This window comes from Drosophila willistoni, chromosome 3R (assembly GCF_018902025.1).
Source record: "Drosophila willistoni isolate 14030-0811.24 chromosome 3R, UCI_dwil_1.1, whole genome shotgun sequence".
Classification (NCBI taxonomy): Eukaryota; Metazoa; Arthropoda; class Insecta; order Diptera; family Drosophilidae; genus Drosophila; species Drosophila willistoni.
The window spans coordinates 7869815-7888795 of NC_061086.1; the positions used below are offsets into that span (position 1 = coordinate 7869815).

The window sequence follows — 18981 nt, forward strand, 5'->3', positions numbered from 1 at the left end:
TGACTTAAATACATTAAAATTAAATATTAAATTTAAGAGCATCATAAACGCAAAACAATGAACACATCCGCAAAGTGTCACAAACAGAAAAAAAAAGGAAAAACCTACCGGGAAACTCAACGAGACGTCAGTGATAAAATGAGGATAGGGAAAAATGTTTGGTACCTCTTAAAAACGCGATAAACAATTCCAATAAGGGGGATTTTAAACCAACTGACAATATGTTAAACAGAGGACGACCAAATAGAAAAAAAAATGCAGTTTACCATGTGCAAGTGTAAGTGATGAGTGGAGATGGGGGAGGTGATAGGTGTATGTACCTACTTTTGGTGCACATTGTCGTTGTCGTCGAGATGAAAGTCTCGTAATGCCAGCACTCGCACTTGTCAGCCTAAAAGATGACACTGATGGCAATGTGTTATTCTTGCCATGATATCCTTCTCAGTGGAATGGGTGACGTGGAGGCCAGGAGTTGAAGGAGAAGCCTTTGGATGTGGAGGTGGAGATTGGTTTAAACACATACATATGTATTGTATATACCTACTACATACATATTGATGTCGATCAAACCAATATATGTCTCTATATGTGCGTGTGTGTGTGAGTGTTGAACGCAATTGAGGTCATGTCCATGCGGCATTCATTGTCGACGCAGGCAATGGCATTAACTCGGCATTTGTTTCATGCTGCTACTGCTGCTGCTGTGAGGCAAGTTGGCGGCAGGCGTCGGCATTGGACAGATAGCGCATTTTCAACTGAGAGTTGCGACATATTGAAAATCATTGCACACACACAGACACACAAGCGAGAGGCAGACTCCCTTCTCCTTTTATCCACCCCAAACACAGAAAAAAAAGGAACCAAGAAAAATGTATTGAAAGACAAACGGCATTGGCATCAATTTTTATTTGCCCATGTGTATGTGCGTGTGTATGCTCGTGTGTGTGTATTGTATGTGTACATACATGTGTATGCATGTGTGTGTAGGCAGGCATGAAAAAAATTTTATTACATTGAAAATTTGCATAAAATATTTAAGCCAAATGGTCGGTCGATTGTATGGGTTGTTGTCAGGGATATGGAAATGTGCCCCACAATGCTTTTGTTGTGCAGTGTTGTATGTGTGCTTATGTGTGTGAGTGTGTGTGCCTGTAGAAGTTCAAATTCTTGACAGACCAAAACCTAAGGCTAAGTTACAAATGACAGTTTTTTTCTCCTCACGTGATATAAAAGCTTTAAAATACAATTGAAAAAGATTTCGAATTTCATTAAACGAAATATTTAAGCATTTATATGACATCAATAAAGAAAATATAATTTCAATAGGTTATAGAAGGCTTATAGCGTTTTCTTCTTCCACCTGCCAATGATTGCACTCTGCTAACTGTTTTATCTGGACTATAGAAAATGAATTTCATCAAATTTAAACTGCTTTGACGAATTATTAAGCAAATTGACCAAGTTCGGCAGAACATTTTAAAGCAAAATATCATTGCTCCGACTTTGAAATACTCTAAAAAATGTATAATAACAGTAACTGATAAAACCATAATTAACCTCAATTCATTTGCTTTTACCTTTGGTATCAATGAATCATAACTTTTTAATGAGTAAGCCAAAATAATGATTCATTCATATTATGCCCAAATCGTTCTTGTTATGGCAATTGAACAACTCTCTCATTTGCATTTTAATAAGCAATCATTTTGATGCCGATTAACAGTATATACATATGTATGTATGTAAGTACAAATGTATATTTCTTTTTCATATCACATTACATTTACAGGATATAAATATGCAAAGAATGCTTTTAGTTGGCTTTATCATTTCTCTATGGTAAAAATATTTAGCTTCTAGCAATTCAAATTTATTGATACAATACTGATGAAAAGGGTCAAAGGGTTAACCGGTCTAAATGTATATATGTGTGTGTGTGTATGTGTGTGTGTGTGTGTGTGTGTGTGCGTTGATAGTGACCAAAACAATTTTAAGAAATTTATATAAATCAAATAGAATTCATCTGTAAGCAGCTAAGAAATGCATTATAAATTCCATTCATATATAGGAAAATCTATGAAAAATAAAATTCAATAACAATTTTTTGTAAATACATACATACATACATACATATATACATTTGTGTTTTTGTACACTTTGATAGTCAATTAAAATTCTATAAAAGTAAATAGTAGGTATATTTATTCACATACTAATGGTTCACATCACACAGAGATTGACTTTCAATTTGAATCTGAATTTAATTAAATTCAGTGCAAATATTAATTTTTTTTTTGTTCTCTATTGGTTCTTGGTTTTTGCTAGACTTTTACATGAAACTTACCATTTTGTGTGCGTTTTATTTGCATACCATAATTTAATAATTTGAAAGGATTTTTTTCCATTTAAAGCCCGCTTTATTAGCCAATTATTTAATATATTATTTCCATTTGAATAGAACACAAAAAAAACAGACTTTAGATGAGTTACAATTTAAAACTATGTTTCTCAGAGCACTATCACACCTTGCATGACAAGAGATTTGGCAACAATAAAAAGCATTTTATGTGTATCATGGGTTGATGGTTTCACATGTGGTCATTTAATATCAATATACGAGTACAGTCTAAAACACTTTCTCTAAAATGCTAGTGCCCTTAAAAACTTCTCCTACTGCAGAAATACATGTATTTACAGCCAAAGCTTAAAAAAAATAAAAGAATTCAAGGATTCTTTGCACGTTCACATCTTTAACGCCATATGTTGACTTTTTGCAACATTTCTGTGCCTGGTGCGAAGCAGCAGCAACAAATATAGAGAAAGACGGGGAGAGAATGCGAGTTTTTGGCAAAGAAAAAAAAAAACTCTCTTATAGCCTTTATCTTATACTCTATGCTCTATTTTATGCCTGCCCGCCCCCTTGTCCTTGTTTGTTATTCCATGCCTCCCTTGCTAGTTTTCTTCTTACCCCCCATTCTTACTCCTCTTGCTATTACCAATAGATTGTACACCACACACTTTGCCATTTTATAACATAAACTTTCATTTATTTTCGCTCGTCTTTTTCATTCGTCCTATTTATACACTAATAATAGATACATTCACTTTTTGTTTGCTTTTGTGAAGAAAAATAAAACTCTACTTAGTTAACCACGAGCATCAAAATAAGTTATAAGTTATGAAGTTCTTCTCCTACTTTTTTCCATAAGGAAAGCTATAATCTTTAATTCTTCTGTACCAGTTCTACATCTCCAACGAGAATTCAACTTTTTTTGATGAAAAGTTCAGCCGATAAATGTGTAGAGCATAGATATTTCGTTGTTCAAAACTCATTTTTGACAATTTATTTTTTTTTGCTCCCATTGTTGTTAGTGCTTGTAATGCGCTCATGTGTATAGGGTTTTTGCAAGGGTGTGAGAGGGTGTGTGAGTGTGGACACATATGTTATAGCCTGATGTCTTGACATCTGTCTACCAAAAACGAGGACTCAGGCCTAACAGTTTCCAAAAACTTGAAAATCGTCCAAAAATGTAGATTTGCATGCACATCAGCATTGGGCATACATTTATCTCGCCGACTACTGACTCTGTAGATGGAAGGGGGGAAGGTTGGAGGTTTAGTTGATTTCATACCTTGCTGCACAAAGGGTACATGACTTTTGACCACATCATTGTTAAATTACTTCTTAAATTTCTAAACCATCGAATCCTTCTATAGTTTTCATCTAGCAAAGAAAACCACAGTGCGTATGCGTAATATATCAAAGACAGACCGAATAAGGGTATATATTTTTCGGTGCTACAGAGATTGCAGAGGCCCTTTTTTTCTTTTTTTTTGTGGTTGCCAACAGTTGTTGCCTTAATGTGGTTGCCACAGAGGCAGGCTTAAATAATGTGCAAGTTGGTATTTAGAGACTAAAAATATTTGGGAAATACTTTTTCTCAGATTCAGATGGAAAAAAAACAACATAATATTGATGGAAATCCCTTTAAGATCTAAAAACTGAAAATCTTTGCAATATTAAACACAAAGAAATCTAATTTAATTTAATTTCATGTTATTTGTAGTTGGTTTTCTGATTTATTTTAAAGTTTTTGTACATTTTCTTGGTGAAAGTTTTTGTAAAGCTGTTGGATTATATCTTTTGCCTTCACAGGCAATTCAGTGCTTATCTCTGACATGCACTTGTTGGGATAAAAAGATTTCCAGCCTGTTTCTATTTTGTCATGCAATTCTCAATTGGACAATGACAAGAGCTGCAGCTAATTGCAACCACCGGCAGCATCAGACCCACATACATGCATGGTACGAGTTTTATTTTTGTACGAAGACAAAATCAAAATCCATGACCAACAATATGGCAATAAACGAATTTTCGTTATAACAATGACCAGCTGCCTGCCTCTATCCCTTGGCCACATGGAAACTGCGTGCAACCACATGCAAAATTGTCTTCTTTTTTTTTGTTTTGGGGGGCACAGGAGAGGGTGATTTGGTAATGGTCAGTCGATTGTCCCTAGGTGGCTGTGTTGTTTTTATTGTTGCTGTTGGTTGGCGAGGAACAGTATTGGGCAAATGCTGGCTATTTGTATTTTTGTTACAGGACATGTTGTCATTGGGCATATCCTTTACTATACCATCCACCCCCCAAAACATTTTGGAGATTTTATTGAAAATATCCTATGGCAGAAATTCATAACTGCAGCACATTGTGTATTTCAGTTTTGCAGACCCCAGCACCGGCCGACACTAGGACCCTGAGTTTCTAGCCAGAGGCTAGATGGCCGACACAGGCGAGATTAGTTCGCTTTTCAGGAAAATTGAATTTCTTTGCCTATTTTTGTGTGTTTTTTGGTTCTTGGATTTCACAATGCAAGTCAATTGTAATATCATTGTACAGTTCATTTAGTAAATTGCCTTTTTAGTATTTTCAAGGGTATGAGAAGCGAATTCTCATTTCCGGCATTAGAAATGAGAAAAACGTAGAGTATTTGAACAGGTTTCAATTGCCACCTTAAAATCTTATCAATTTCTATTGGAGATAGCTAATAGTAAGCTCTTCTAAACGCCAGTCTTTATCAACATGTCGTCGTGGTTGGTGTCCACTACAGAGCTGCGAGACTGCTGCAATGATATACCAAGATCAAATGGAACATCAACATCGTTTCGCGATCGTCATAGTCGTAATAAGTTATTTTTTCTAGTTTGGCAAAGATTCGCAGAGAAATGTCATCAATTTGGCAATTTTATTAAACGAGAAACTAATAAACCTTTACCCAAAGAGCTGAGGCGATCATTGCGTATGAATAAATCGTCAAGACGGAAAGGCTATCGGCATTGTGAAACCGATATAGATAAACGGTAAGTGTTATTTAAAAGATAAGCCCAAGGTATTGTTATTATTATTATTATTGGCTATGATTTTTGCCTTACAGCATTATGGAAGAGCGTTTGAATCAACCTGTGAATATAGCCATTCGTGTGGGACCTGCCTTCGATTATACACCTTCAAATTATTAGTTTTCTTTGTTATATTTATCATATATATTTGTATACATTTAGTTAAGCTTTTTGCATTAAAAGTTCAGTTTATTTTGAATTGGTTTCGACCCAATGTGTGCTAAACTTTACAAAACTTTCACAAAACAGCTGACATTACAGCTTTTAAATAACAACAAAAAGTTTTAAACTGAAAGCTTTTGTTCTTAAACTCTCTTTATTAACTAGCAATGGAGAGCTTTTTATTCTCTTAAAACGCCCACACAATAAACAAATTGGAAAGGTTTATTGCCTTACGTTCACAACATATAGAAATGTCGTGGAATGCGGTACCAATGTTTTAGGGTACATCCAATTTGGAAATCATTCTGCTCTTATCACGTAAGCTTAAAGAAAAGTAAGGGTACTTGTGCCCCTTTTTAAAAGCAACATCCTTATTTTATTTTACAAGTCTTAACTTTTGATGGCTGAATATTAAAATTTAACAATATTCATTCTTATAATATTGAATTGGTTTACTAACCATTACTATGTTACCACATAATGTAAGAATTGTTCATATAATGAAGATAATAGACTAAATATGGAAAAATGTTAAATAGATAATAACTTTCACTTCAAACTTGGTGAAACATTCTACAAAAAAGGTATACATATAAAGTTCTTCAAGAATACTCTACTTTAACTTAAAAATTATTAAACTTTTCAAAGTTTGTGATACTTGTAAGGGGATTCCAAAATCTTCATAGCCGTAGCAAATTTAGCCCATTGACTGCATAGCTTTTCCTTTCTACACCGAACAACTCTCTCTCTCTCTTTCTCTTTTTTTTCTATCCTCCATGCCTCTCTCTATCCCCCAAATGCAATATTAGGCGCTCTCTTTCGATGCTCTTGAAATTTCTCTTTCAGTAAGTGGCGCCATATACACAGTGTTTGGACTTTTTTTCGTCGTTTTTAGTGTGAAAAACGTGTTCAATGCGGAAATGACATTGATAGTGAAATTTTGGTTGATTAAAGTGAAATAGTCGAAACAATAATTAATAAAAACAAAAATAAATAAATTTTCAGTGATTTTCCAATGTTTTTTCAATGATAATAATATAGATGAACTTTGCATTTAATGAACTATCACCTCAAGTGTTGTGTGTATTCTTTTGGGAAAACAAAAAGAAATTAATATAATTAAATTGTACAAAACACAAAAAATAAAATAAGAAGAATGAAATTAATTTCAACACTTGTGTATTTTGTGGTTGCATTTTACAAGTTCTTTAAGAAATTCTTGTAAGTTTCATTACCTAATATATGTAGAAAGACCTTTGTTTATTGTTTCTTTGTGTTTGGTTCTGTGTTGTTTTGGGTGTGTCCTTCACACTCCTTTGAGAATTTATTGACAAAACAACAAGAGCAACAAAAAAGCAACCTTTGCATGTCATAATTTACCTTCTATATTTGTATACATACATATGTATGTATATATATATTGTTTTTTTTTTTTGCTGCTCATTTCTCGTTATGCATTTATTCAGTTTCATTTCGTTATGTTTATTTGGTTTTCTTTATTCGTCTAGTTTATTCCACAAATACGAATTTACTTTTCTTTGCTCCAATCGGCCTTTTTCACTCTATCCCCCTCTATGGTTGCTCTCTCTTTAATTCTGGGTGTGTGTATGTGTGTTTATGTGTGTGTTGAGTATGTGTGCTTGCAGTCTTCTCAGTGTCATCGCACGTTTTTGTTTGGGTTTAAGGCGGCTTGGAAATTGGCTTGTAGGTCCCTACATGACATTCACTTCCCCTACACTCATGTAATTTACTCAAGTGGACAGACGTCCCTCTAATACCCTGTATTTACATATATTTTTATATTTAGGAGTATAGGTAAACGATAAAAAATCCTTCAGTAGAAATTATTGTTTCAGAGCAATAAGATTTTCATATTCTTGGTTTGACTCAAGTCACTTTAATAGGAAAGAGAAAATTGGAAATATCCTCTTACCTATGATATTTAAATATGTATAATATTCACATATTACTTTAGTTGTGGTTGTTGACTAATTTATTACTTACATCTTTTAAAATGTAAAACCATTCTTTAGAAATTAACTTTCTTATGTTAATTCTAAATAAAAGGTATCTGACAGTCGACAATCTGATGAACTGAAAACGAACCTTGACAACAGAAATGTCTTTTTAATTACTATAAGACTTCTTTGTGTAATGTTGTCGAGCACATTCCATGTACTACATATACATACATACAAACAAACAAACACACAGCTGTTAAGAGTGTTGTGTGCATAATTTGACACACACAAAAGATCTGTTGTGATAACAAAGGGGCTTATTATTGCCGGGGAATTGGGTAGTAACCCGGCATTTAATCATAATTAAATTAAGTTTCTTTTTACATACTAGGCCCATCACGTTGATTGAATGTATTACTATAAAGAACAGATGGACAAAAGTCTGCACGTTAGCTCTAATTTGTCAGAGTATGTATGAATTATACAGACTATTTGTATGTATATGTATGTATGTACATACATGCCTTTTATTTTAGTCAATAAAATGTTTCGTTATTTAAGATCCTGAAATAATCTCTTTCTATCCCTTTTTATATAAATTTTGGCTTACTTTTAAACAAACATCTAACATTCTACTATTTACTATTACCAGAAGCTGCTAGAGTAAATATCAAATATTTATACATATATACACACATATTGCTTCAGAAAAATCATCTCATGGGTGATACCCACTTCCTAACCTACCCCAAAATGTTGTTATTTAGACCCGTGCCCTATTTTAACCAGTCACAGCTAGAATTCCTAAATGAATTGGTTTTGGTATCACCTAATCATCATGTTTACTTAGGTGTTTACTAGAAAAAGCAATTACCATAGCATTTAGCATTCATTTGGCAAGGTACAAATATACCTACTATATATTGCTCAAGCACTGTCAGTGCAAATTCCAAATACGTATGTATATGTATATATAAACTTACTACTAACACCAAGTGAAGATTCTGATTTGCGGCACGCTTTTTGGCTGACTGATAAGCGACTAACGAAACCGATAAATATAAAGATTGAACTTTAGACACGATCATATAACAAGGTCATACAAAAAACAAAAAAATAATTATATACATATATGCATAAAGCTAATCTTATCTAAATTAACTAGACCACTGGCTGAGCAATTCAATAAAATGGAACTATTCCTAGTTATATACAAATTTAATCTAACTTAAATCCCCCTACAACCGTCACCCTTGAGACATGGAAGCGTGGACACATGGTTTTGACTAGAATTTACTGCGCAAATGCAACCAGCTCAAACTAATTTATACCAAATTGATCTAGGATCGGGGGAATGTACATATACGTCACCTTTTTAATTTTATATGATTTTTTTTGCATTCTCTCTTTCTTATCAGAGCATCATAAATAATAGGCTGCTTGCCATTTTTATGATCGTCTCGACAAACAACTTTCAGCCAAGGTGAATAAGTGGCTGTCAAACACCCCCAGCATTAGTAGCCACACTTTCTTGATAAGATATACACTCCATGAGTATTCACATGGCAGCAGACATTAGTCCAGACTCAGACCAAGTAATGTCAATGCCATTGTTATCGCATAAATTTACAAATTGTAGATGAAACGTTTAGTTATTGGTATGGTATAACAATTGGCGTGACCTACTCGTAAGAATGATTCATTGACCTTGTTTTGCAATATGAAAGCGTTTTTTGCAAGGAAACAATTCTTCAACTCTGGTCTAACTATCTTTTAGGTAGCATTTTAATGCTGTGAGTAAAAAACTTGCTATAACATGCTTTTATTCCTTTCTTTCTATAAACGATAATAATAAAGGGTTTTGTAGCCTGAAACACGTATAGTATTTCCATTAAATAGATTATAGAAGGTCTTTAAATTTATGTAAATTATTATTAGGTGTCCGCAAAGTATATCCATCTAATTAAGCGGCGAAGGTTCAATCACTACGACCTTCAAGACTATAAATTTCGCATATTAAAAAAGGGAAGTTACTAATCAGAAACTAATGAAGTTAGTTCAAAAACTGAAAATAATATCAGCATAACATAAGCATTACATTAGGGTCTTTACAGAAAAGAGCGAACAGAAGATGAGAGGCATTGAACTCATTACAAATAGAAACTATACCACGAGAATTTACAAAGAGGGAGAGAAAGACGGAGAGAGATTGTGTGAGAAAAAGAGCGGTAAACGATTGTACAATATTTCAGTATTGTCTAGAGAATTCATCACAGTATCCTTATCAGCAAAATGATTGCAAAAGACGTAGGGAGAGAGAGAGAGAGAGGAGAGACCTCTCTTTGATAATAAGCCCTCACCATTGTATAAATGCCGCAAAGCACCAATCATCGAGTTTAGTTCTTTGCGGTTTGGCGGATCATTTAAATCGCTGAAAGCTCAATAATTTTCTGGTTTTTTGTTCTCTATTTACGTTTCGATCCTTTGAGCCTTTTCAAGCTCCGCGAATAATGTGCTGTGGCATTTCGGTGCAGGCTTAGAAATGGTGAGTTTGTGTTATACAAAAACTCTATGACTCATTATGCAAATGCATCATCTATACCCTGCAATCCTGCTTAACCACTTGCAAAATGGCGAAATCTGCTTATATATGGCATAATAGATTCTTTTTGTCGTAAAGTAGGCAGATGAAATTGGCTTCGGCCAGACTAAATCCAGTTATTTCCAAGATTGCCCAAGCGGCGATTATGTGTGTGAACATACATATGTATTTGTGTGTGTCCCAATGGGTTGTATAACGAAATCAGAGTCTGGTAATCGTGTCGGGAAAACAAAAGCACTTAATATACACAAATATATAAAAATACATATACCCTGTATAAAAAATGTCAGATGAAAGCGCTGAAAATTTGTATGCTTAGATATTTCAGGGCCAATCTGATTGCCAATAAAAGAAATCAACACTTTTAAGAAATACAGTTTTTGAAATATTTTTAGTTTTAAAAATCGAACTAAACATTAAAAATCAGTGCAAATCTTTATATCATATCTAATGGAATGCAACTATAAAGTATTTTTCCTACCTCTCAACCGATCTTAAAGGATTAGTACACTAGTATTAGTTTTTCTGATTGAATTAAAAGACGTCTACACAAAAACCACCCGAAAAATTATCACGACAATTGTCTGAAAGATCCCACAATCCGCAAAGCACAATAGCAACATAATGTTCAATAAGAAGGCATTTTATTAAAAATTAAACTAATGCAGTTAAAATATTAACATGAAGTTGTTACAATTAATTTTTAAGCTTTTTAAAGCCTTGCTCTTCCTAGCTACTTCTGTCATAGGTCATCTGAAAGTCTATCAATTAGATTTGCAATTCTTGTCTTAAAATTTCTGATAACACTATCAGCTCGACAAAGACGCGTTGCCATCTAGCAATTGGTTCAATTTTTTTATTTATACATATATATTATTTCGTTACTATTAAATTAATCTAGAGTCAGCAGACAGGTGTCCAGATGGCAACTGAGTATACAAGTAAGGCGAACGCCCTCCCCCGGATCAAAACCAAATGAGTTGAGTTGTCATAAACATTGAGCGAGAACAGAAAAGTTTGCCAAGTTCATGAAACATTTTCAACATGTTGACAATATGCCATACCTACATATATACACACATATATTTATAATATATATGTATGCATAGGCCTTATAAATAAAACTCAATGACGGACACTGCTCTTGTTTATTTTGTCAGACTTTCCGCAGTGCATAGCCAAAAAAAAAGAGACAGAGCAAAAAAAAATTGTTCGATTTCTATTAGCACTAGCTGCTTAAACAACTAAAAAGGCAGCGTAATTAAAAGAAGAAGGAAATACAATTTTTGACAAAGAAAAAAAAACAATTAGTACCAGCTCGAGGTATGTAGAAGGTGTTGTTTTATTTTGTTGGTTGCCAAGTTCATAAAAATTTGTAAATTTAGCAAAGTTTTTGTTTTTCTATGCAATTTAAGTGCCTACTTTTCGGCTGTTGTGAAAAATTCGAAGGAACAAAAACAAATTTTACAGATTCCGGAAACTATAATGCAATTTATTTATTTTTTTGTTTTATCAAATGGAATAACATTTTTCTACAATTAATTTGTACTTGACTATATGCTAATCGTGATAGAGCAAAAAATTTCAATAATTTATTAGGTTTAAATTTGCTTTGGAGGTGAGAGAAACGCTAGTAAAAGCATATGATAAATGAAACTACGAATTGTCAGTTTAAGTGACGTCTGTCCAAATGAATGGGCCTCAATATACACACATAATATAATTAAAATTTGTGATTTGGCATAAAGTAGGGTATTTGTAGGTATATAGTCTATAGTAATTTATTGGAATTGATATTTAAATTGAATTTGACTAACCTTACCTCCTTTATTTTTTCTATTGGAATTTGTTCCATCTCTTTCCCTCAAGTTATTCAGTTGTGTTTGTCTCTCATTCACTTGTTTATCCTTTCCGACATTTACATACATAAGTCGACTGCGGCGACGGAGCCAAAGTGGATGGAATTATAATATAGTTTCAAAGAATCATTAGTGATTTAAATTAAAATCGTTAAAAAAATCATTAAACATTTTGTGTATTGATATATGTTATAAGTTAATACAAAAATTATAATGCTGGACATGTTTGGCTAGAAGTCGGCTCAGCTTAAGCCTATTTTGGATTAGCTTAAATCTGCTGTAACTAGAAAAACCTTAAAAAAAAAATTTCTTTCCAATTTGTATTGAAATTCTCAGTTTCTAAATATGAAGTTTATAGACATTATAAAATTAAAGTCGAAGAAATTAATCATCAGGTCATGCTAAAACATTTATGAGATCAATTAGTACAAGTTTTCACCTTGAAGTTTTATTATCTTTATTGACGAGAGAAAAAAAACAAACTAATAACAACAACAAAAGAAAGTCAAGAAATAAGATACAATAAATATTTTATAAACAAAATTAAATTTGACATTTTGGAAAGTAAAATAAAGTAACTGCAAAAAAAAAATATAAAAAATGAAAACAAAAACTTAACTTGTTTGCCTTAACTAGAGTAACGCACAGACAGACTGACTGACTGGCTGATAGACAGACTGGACAGACCTATGACTCGACAGTAGCAACAACAGCAGCAGCCGTAGCAACAACAATTATTAATGAGTGGGAGAGGGAGAGACAAAGATAGAGAGAGGCAGAGGTGTACTATATATACATACTTCACTCCACTTCCACTTGATTGCCTCGATCATGGCTAGAGCCAACAACAACAACAACAACAACTACAACAAACGAACAAAAAATGGATATAAATAAGGAAAAGCAACGCACGCGCGTATTAATTGTAATTGGAGGTTCTAAACGGACAGCGGGTCGATCGTCGTACGCAACAAAAAATAAAGTGAAAAATCAAAATTTAAAAAGAATAATCAATTCTTTTCGATGGATAAATTGGGGCATCGCCGCCAGCCTGCCTTGGGCAAGGCAATGCCAGTTACAGCTCTGCTATTGCATCACAATGCGGGCCGATCACAACCAGGACGTGATGAGGATGAGCCACCGCCGCAATATTTTCAAATCGATGAACAAACATCAGAGCCACCATCTCCACAAGAAGATCCTCTCGATCTAAATTTGATGGGCAATCGCTCTCGCGAAATAATACCCTGTTTAAATTGCCAGCAAATGGCTAGAGGAGATAGTCAATTAATCCACTCGAATGCCCTAATCAATGAGATGTGCACACTATTATGCACTGATAAATGTCATCAAAATATCTTGACTCTTGGTGGCATGCCACAAAAAGAGGATTTCCTTAAGCAATATGAAATTGCGGAAGCTTTAGCCAAAACCTCGGCAATGACCTCCACGGCACAGATGAAACAGCGTCTGGCCGCACGTAAACTGGAAATGCCCAAGGAAATGGTTGATGCTGATTGTGAACCGGCCCAAAGAGAGGAGAGTAGGATAGAGGAGGGTGTGACCACCAGAGACATGATGCCGCCGCTTCAACCACTTATCGATTATGAGCCGCCCCGAGATCTGCTGTTATATCTTGTAAGGTGAGCACTAAGACATCGCATCGTCACAGGGAAGGGTGGGTAGCGAAAGGGGAGAGGCAAGTGTGACAAAAACTTGTTGCTGTTGCTGCTGTTGTTGTTGTTGTTGCTGTCGTGACGCTTATAAATCAAGTTCATGGCTGGCAGCGTGTCAAGTGTTCTTTAGCCAACAATTTTCAAAAATAACTAACCTTGCACAATTTGCACAAAAAAAATTCAATAAAACAACAGAGACAGCAACAATTATCGTACAAATATCGACCTATCGAGTTATTGCTACGATTTTTGGGTTAAAACTCAAACTCAATAAGAATGATTTACTATAAAAATTCTCGTAATGGATTGTTTTTGTTAGGGATTGATGCAATGCGTTGGCTGATCAAAGGACCGAACAAACAACGGCAGAAATTGGGCTAAGGACTAAGATTTGTAAAGGACCTTAGAAATTAATAAATAAATTTCTCTGCTTATTCGAATTTTAGGATCAGTCAGGATCGTCTTACGTTAAGTAAGCGAAGGAAGTCTAATAATTTATTCTTGATAGAAATTTTAAAATAATAACTTAAAATGAAAGTCTAAGAAAATATGTTATTTAAAAATGAAGATAGATTTTAATTCTGCTCCAAGAAGCTATTTCTTAATTTAGAACATTCATATGTATTTGTATTATTAAATCTTTTAAAGATTTTCCTCCATCCTCTAAACATGTTTTAAATGGTTTTTGTTCTATTTAGAATGGTTCATTCAATTCGACAAATTCGAAATCAAAAACTTATTGAGAACTAATTTCAGACAGTCGAGGTTCAAAAATATTGGCTGCCATCCAATGCTGATTATTATATATTTGAATTTAAAACATTTCTTTAGTTCTTTAGTAAGAAAAATCAGCTAAGCGTAATCCTTTTAGGACTTTGATGGATTTTAAATTAAATAACGTCATTACATTTTTTTTTTGAAACGTAAAGTAATGAAATCAGTTGTGAAGTAAATTTGACATGATTGTAAAGAAACATTTCTTGTCAAATGAGTACTCTATCAGTTGAAAAAGTCACGTTCTACTGATAAGAAATGAAATCTGTAACATGTGTAAAAGATTTGCAAATTAATTCGCATTTTGCAAGTGGTTGCAACATTGATTTGCCCTGAAACATTCAAACCTCAAAACCCATCAAAAATGAAACTAATATAATTTTTGCTTCTATATTTTTGTAGGAAATACAGCTAGAACCACGTCTCTTTGAGATAGCCATATTGAGCCGAAATATGAAACATTTTAAGCTATCCTAGTGATAAGAAATTGTGAACAGTTTTTGAAAACTTAATACGTGATAGCTAAATCTAAAACTAAAAGAAATCACTAATAATATTTAAGTAAGATATATAGAAAGAAAAAAGAAACGAAATATAATAGAAATGGAGTTTCTTATGAAAACTTCGCGTCTGATAGTCACATCGAAGACTTTTGCAAGGCGTGTGGCTGTGCCCATACCCAGGTAAGATTATACGATTATATATATCTACCATATATAGCGATATCGGGTGTGTGTACGTGTGTGGGTACATATGTATGGGCAAAAGAAGTTCTGAGACTCATTACGCATGTAACTGCGTCGTTTGAGATACAATTGATTTTGTATCTTTTGCATAATTATGGGACGAATGGGATTTGCATTTTGTTGTTCTGTTTAGGCATACATCAGTCTGGGACATTAGGCAAAGATATACATGTACATACATACATGCATAGAGAGATGAGTGAGAGAGAAAGGATTTTGAGCAGAACGAAAGCGAAATTGGAATCGTAAACGAAACAAAAGCTATAGACAAAAACCACAACAATAACAACAACAATCACAAAAAAACGCATAAATATTTAACAATGCTGTCAGCAGTAGCAACGTTCTTTTGTTTGGTACACACGCACGTGAGTTTGAGTAAGAACGTACTTATTGATCTTGTTCTGTATCTTACAGATACATCTCTCAGTGCTTAAGCTGAAATACTCGTTTCTTCATATATATACACACACACACACACACACTGTCTCTCTCTCTCTCTCCCTCTCTTTATACATATATATCTATCTCACTGTTTCTCCCTGGCTGATGATCTCTCTAATAAAACGCCGCATTTCAGTTGGCATTCAGTTTCGCCAAAGTCGCTTGCAAGCGCACATTCACACCCACCACACAAAATTTTCGGCAGTCGTTAAGACAAATAAGAAACAAAATCCCCCAAAAATAATAATAATAATACTGAAAAGAACATTCAATCCTTTCCCTTTCAATCATGGAGCAAACTTTGCCTATGAAACGTGCCAATAAGGCTCCCTGTAAGAACGATCGTAAGGCCTACCTGCAAAAGGTGATGTTGACCAGGTGAGTTTGTGTTGTGATTGTGATTGTGACTGTGATTGATCGCGTACACCACAATCTCCCTACCCCTCTCCCTTTAACTGGTTTCTCGCACGACAAAAAAAAACCCGCCCAACAGCTGTGAAGCTATTGACCGTGCTGATTGAGATTTTGTTTCAATTTTTTTTGGCTTTAACTTTGTGGCGTAGGCGGCAGATGCTCTCGTTTGAGTTTTGAGATACGTGAAAGCCATAGATACAATTAGCCAAGTTCTCTGGGTCCTCTCTCGCTGTCTTTCTCTCTCATTTATCTCTGTTAATCTAAACTCTCCAATTTTTGCCTTAGTTCCTGCTTATCAATTTTGACTTTTTGTTAATTAAAATTGTGCATAAAACTTGCTAAATATAAACACCGCCAAAAATATATCTTTTGTTTAATTATGATTGTTATAAAAGTTTATCAGCAATTTGTTCTAAACACTTTTAAAAAAGTTCTACGTAAACTTAAAAAATCATAGAAAATATTTACAATTTACCTTTCTATGATATAGTTAGCCCATCTAAACAATTAGATGGGTTCGTTCCTGCTGAGAATAAATTTGATTGATTTATATTTGAAATACTTTACTTAGCATTTGATTTCAGTCTCAGTTAATCATTTATTTTACGTTTTTTTTTTACAATTTTCTGTATATATTTAATTTAAAAATTTTTTTTTTTTGCTTTTATTATGGAACATTCAACTTAAAATGTTAACAAAATCATAAAAAAATTAAAATCAAACCAAAAAAAACAAAATTGCTTTGTTCATTACAGCAAAGTGAGAATGGCCAAATTCAATGCAAGTCAACGTCATAGTCATAGTCTATTCATTTTTAGTATAATACTAAGAAAAATTCTATATAGAAAACCCGAGGCTTTGTGAGTATTTATAAATCAGATATACATATATGTATATAGTTTGTTTGCTGTTGTTGTTATTATGATTCTTATTCTGATTGTTGTTTAATGGAATGGAGGTTATCATTGCTTTTAGAAACATTTCTTGGCACGTTTTTGATATTGTTAAATCGCTTGTAGAATTTATTTCACTTACTAAATGTTTTAAATGCTCTCTATTATATTTAGAATGGGCTCATTCAATTCGGCACCCAAAATCAATAATGTTGACTCTCAGGATGATGGTTTGGAACTGCCCAAAGGATTAAGTACTCCAGCTTTGTTACAGCATGTCCAACAACTGCGAGGCGGTGGCCTGGAGCAGCCATCGCTATTGAATCGGTATTTTGTTAAGTCCACGGTTCCAGATGATGATGATGAAGATGTCACCGATGGATTGCGTTGCCTAAAATTGAATTCAGTTTCACGTGGTGGGTTAAATTGATTAAGCATTTTTCTATTATTTTCTAATTGCGTTTTTCCCCAATTCAGTTTGCAGTGCTCCAGTTGAAGGTGATGGTACTCAGACTATACGTCTATTACAATGGAATATCTTATCGCAAAGTAAGTACGATATTTTGATATCTAAACAGTGACTACTTTCAAATATTGATACCATTTTAATTAAACGAAATCACATACGTATCGGTATTAGTTTTTGAAAGATGTGTATTTCTATCTAATTTTATTTGGTTTTTCTTTTCTAGCTCTTGGCCAGCATAATGATGGCTTTGTACGTTGTCCCGAGGAAGCCTTAACCTGGCAACATCGTAAATATCTGATTGTTCAGGAGATATTGCAAAATCAGCCGGATGTTATTTGTCTGCAAGTATTTATTACGAACCAATCAATCTTATAATCATAAACTGCAGTCGCGCTTTAACATCAAATTTGTTATACATTTTTTTTTTTTAGGAAGTGGATCATTTCAAGTTTTTGCAAACTGTATTGGGCAGTCAAAATTATGCTGGCATTTTCTTTCCCAAACCGGATTCACCATGTTTGTATATAGAGCAAAATAATGGACCAGATGGATGCGCTATATTCTACAAACGCGATAAATTTCAATTGATGGGCTATGATACTCGCATTCTGGAGGTATGGCGAGTCCAAAGCAATCAAGTGGCTATTGCCACTAGACTTCGAATAAAATCATCGGGCCAAGAGTTCTGTGTGTGTACTACCCATTTGAAGGCTCGTCATGGTGCCCTTTTGGCCAAATTGCGCAACGAACAGGGACGAGATTTGATACGTTTCGTAAAGCAATTCGCTGGCGAGAGTCCTTTGCTTCTATGTGGTGATTTCAATGCTGAACCCATTGAACCCATTTATGCCACAATTCTCAATTGCGATCTAATGAAATTGGGCAGTGCCTATGCTGATATGAAAATGGATCGTGAGAAAATCCTAGAACCCTGTGATGATGCCAATGAATGGGTTTCGCAATCGATAAAACGTGAGCCTCCCTATACCACATGGAAAATACGGGAAGAGGGTGAAGTCTGTCATACTATTGACTACGTCTTCTATACACCAGAACAGCTAAAGGTTAGTATTAAAACAATACTTTGTATTATTTTAAATTTTTTATATTTTAAACTAAATGTTTTTCCCAACAGATCAAAAACTGTTTGGCCTTTCCCGATGGCGAAGAGATCGGTAAAAATCGTACGCCCAGCTATCAATATCCATCGGATCACTTCTCTTTGGTCTGTGATTTTGAACTGATCAATGATAATGTAGATGGTGCGGGTACAGAAGCTAAAACCCACGACATCATACAATAGAATCCAAAAAACAAAAAGAAAATCGCATAATAACAAATGAAAATCAAACGCATCCTTAATTTTACCATTCTACAGTTTCAGTTTACATTTTTATATATATACATATAAATTGTGATATTAGTTGTTAGATACATTTTAGCCTCATCGTAACAGAAATAATCCAAAATGCACAATAATAAAACAAAGGAAAATAAGAAAAGGGTGAAAAAGGGTTTTAATTTAAAAACTTGTACACTTTTGATCTACAACATTCTGTCAAATATATTGGAATCACTGTG

At 33.9% G+C, this 18981-nt stretch overlaps 2 protein-coding genes across 7 annotated transcripts; both read left to right on the forward strand.

Annotated features, from left to right (window-relative positions):
* Window positions 1-5083: 5083 nt before the first annotated feature.
* On the forward strand, window positions 5084-5599 carry LOC6650085. Its single transcript, XM_002073170.2, has 2 exons — window positions 5084-5361; window positions 5436-5599. The coding sequence occupies exons 1-2, from the start codon at window positions 5084-5086 to the stop codon at window positions 5518-5520; spliced, it is 363 nt and encodes a 120-aa protein (XP_002073206.1). The 3' UTR covers window positions 5521-5599.
* A 982-nt stretch (window positions 5600-6581) lies between these two features.
* On the forward strand, window positions 6582-18902 carry LOC26528816 (nocturnin). Of its 6 annotated transcripts, none has more exons than XM_047010612.1 (7): window positions 6704-6783; window positions 16794-16898; window positions 17106-17347; window positions 17409-17480; window positions 17624-17745; window positions 17832-18464; window positions 18536-18902. In XM_047010612.1, the coding sequence occupies exons 1-7, from the start codon at window positions 6719-6721 to the stop codon at window positions 18701-18703; spliced, it is 1407 nt and encodes a 468-aa protein (XP_046866568.1). In that variant the 5' UTR covers window positions 6704-6718; the 3' UTR covers window positions 18704-18902. The 6 variants fall into 6 exon arrangements, with proteins under 6 accessions (XP_015032433.1, XP_046866568.1, XP_015032434.1 ...); XM_015176948.2 differs by lacking the exon at window positions 6704-6783 and adding an exon at window positions 15023-15117; XM_015176947.3 differs by lacking the exon at window positions 16794-16898 and having other exon boundaries at window positions 6582-6783.
* Window positions 18903-18981: the final 79 nt, after the last annotated feature.

Coding starts and splice junctions, on each gene's coding strand:
- LOC26528816 (XM_015176948.2), top strand. CDS start 15,038: ATGGAGTTTCTTATGAAAACTTCGCGTCTGATAGTCACATCGAAGACT. Junction 16,899..17,105: donor TATAGAAAACCCGAGGCTTT/GTGAGTATTTAT, acceptor TATTATATTTAG/AATGGGCTCATTCAATTCGG. Junction 17,746..17,831: donor CGGATGTTATTTGTCTGCAA/GTATTTATTACG, acceptor TTTTTTTTTTAG/GAAGTGGATCATTTCAAGTT.
- LOC6650085 (XM_002073170.2), top strand. CDS start 5,084: ATGTCGTCGTGGTTGGTGTCCACTACAGAGCTGCGAGACTGCTGCAAT. Junction 5,362..5,435: donor GAAACCGATATAGATAAACG/GTAAGTGTTATT, acceptor TTTGCCTTACAG/CATTATGGAAGAGCGTTTGA.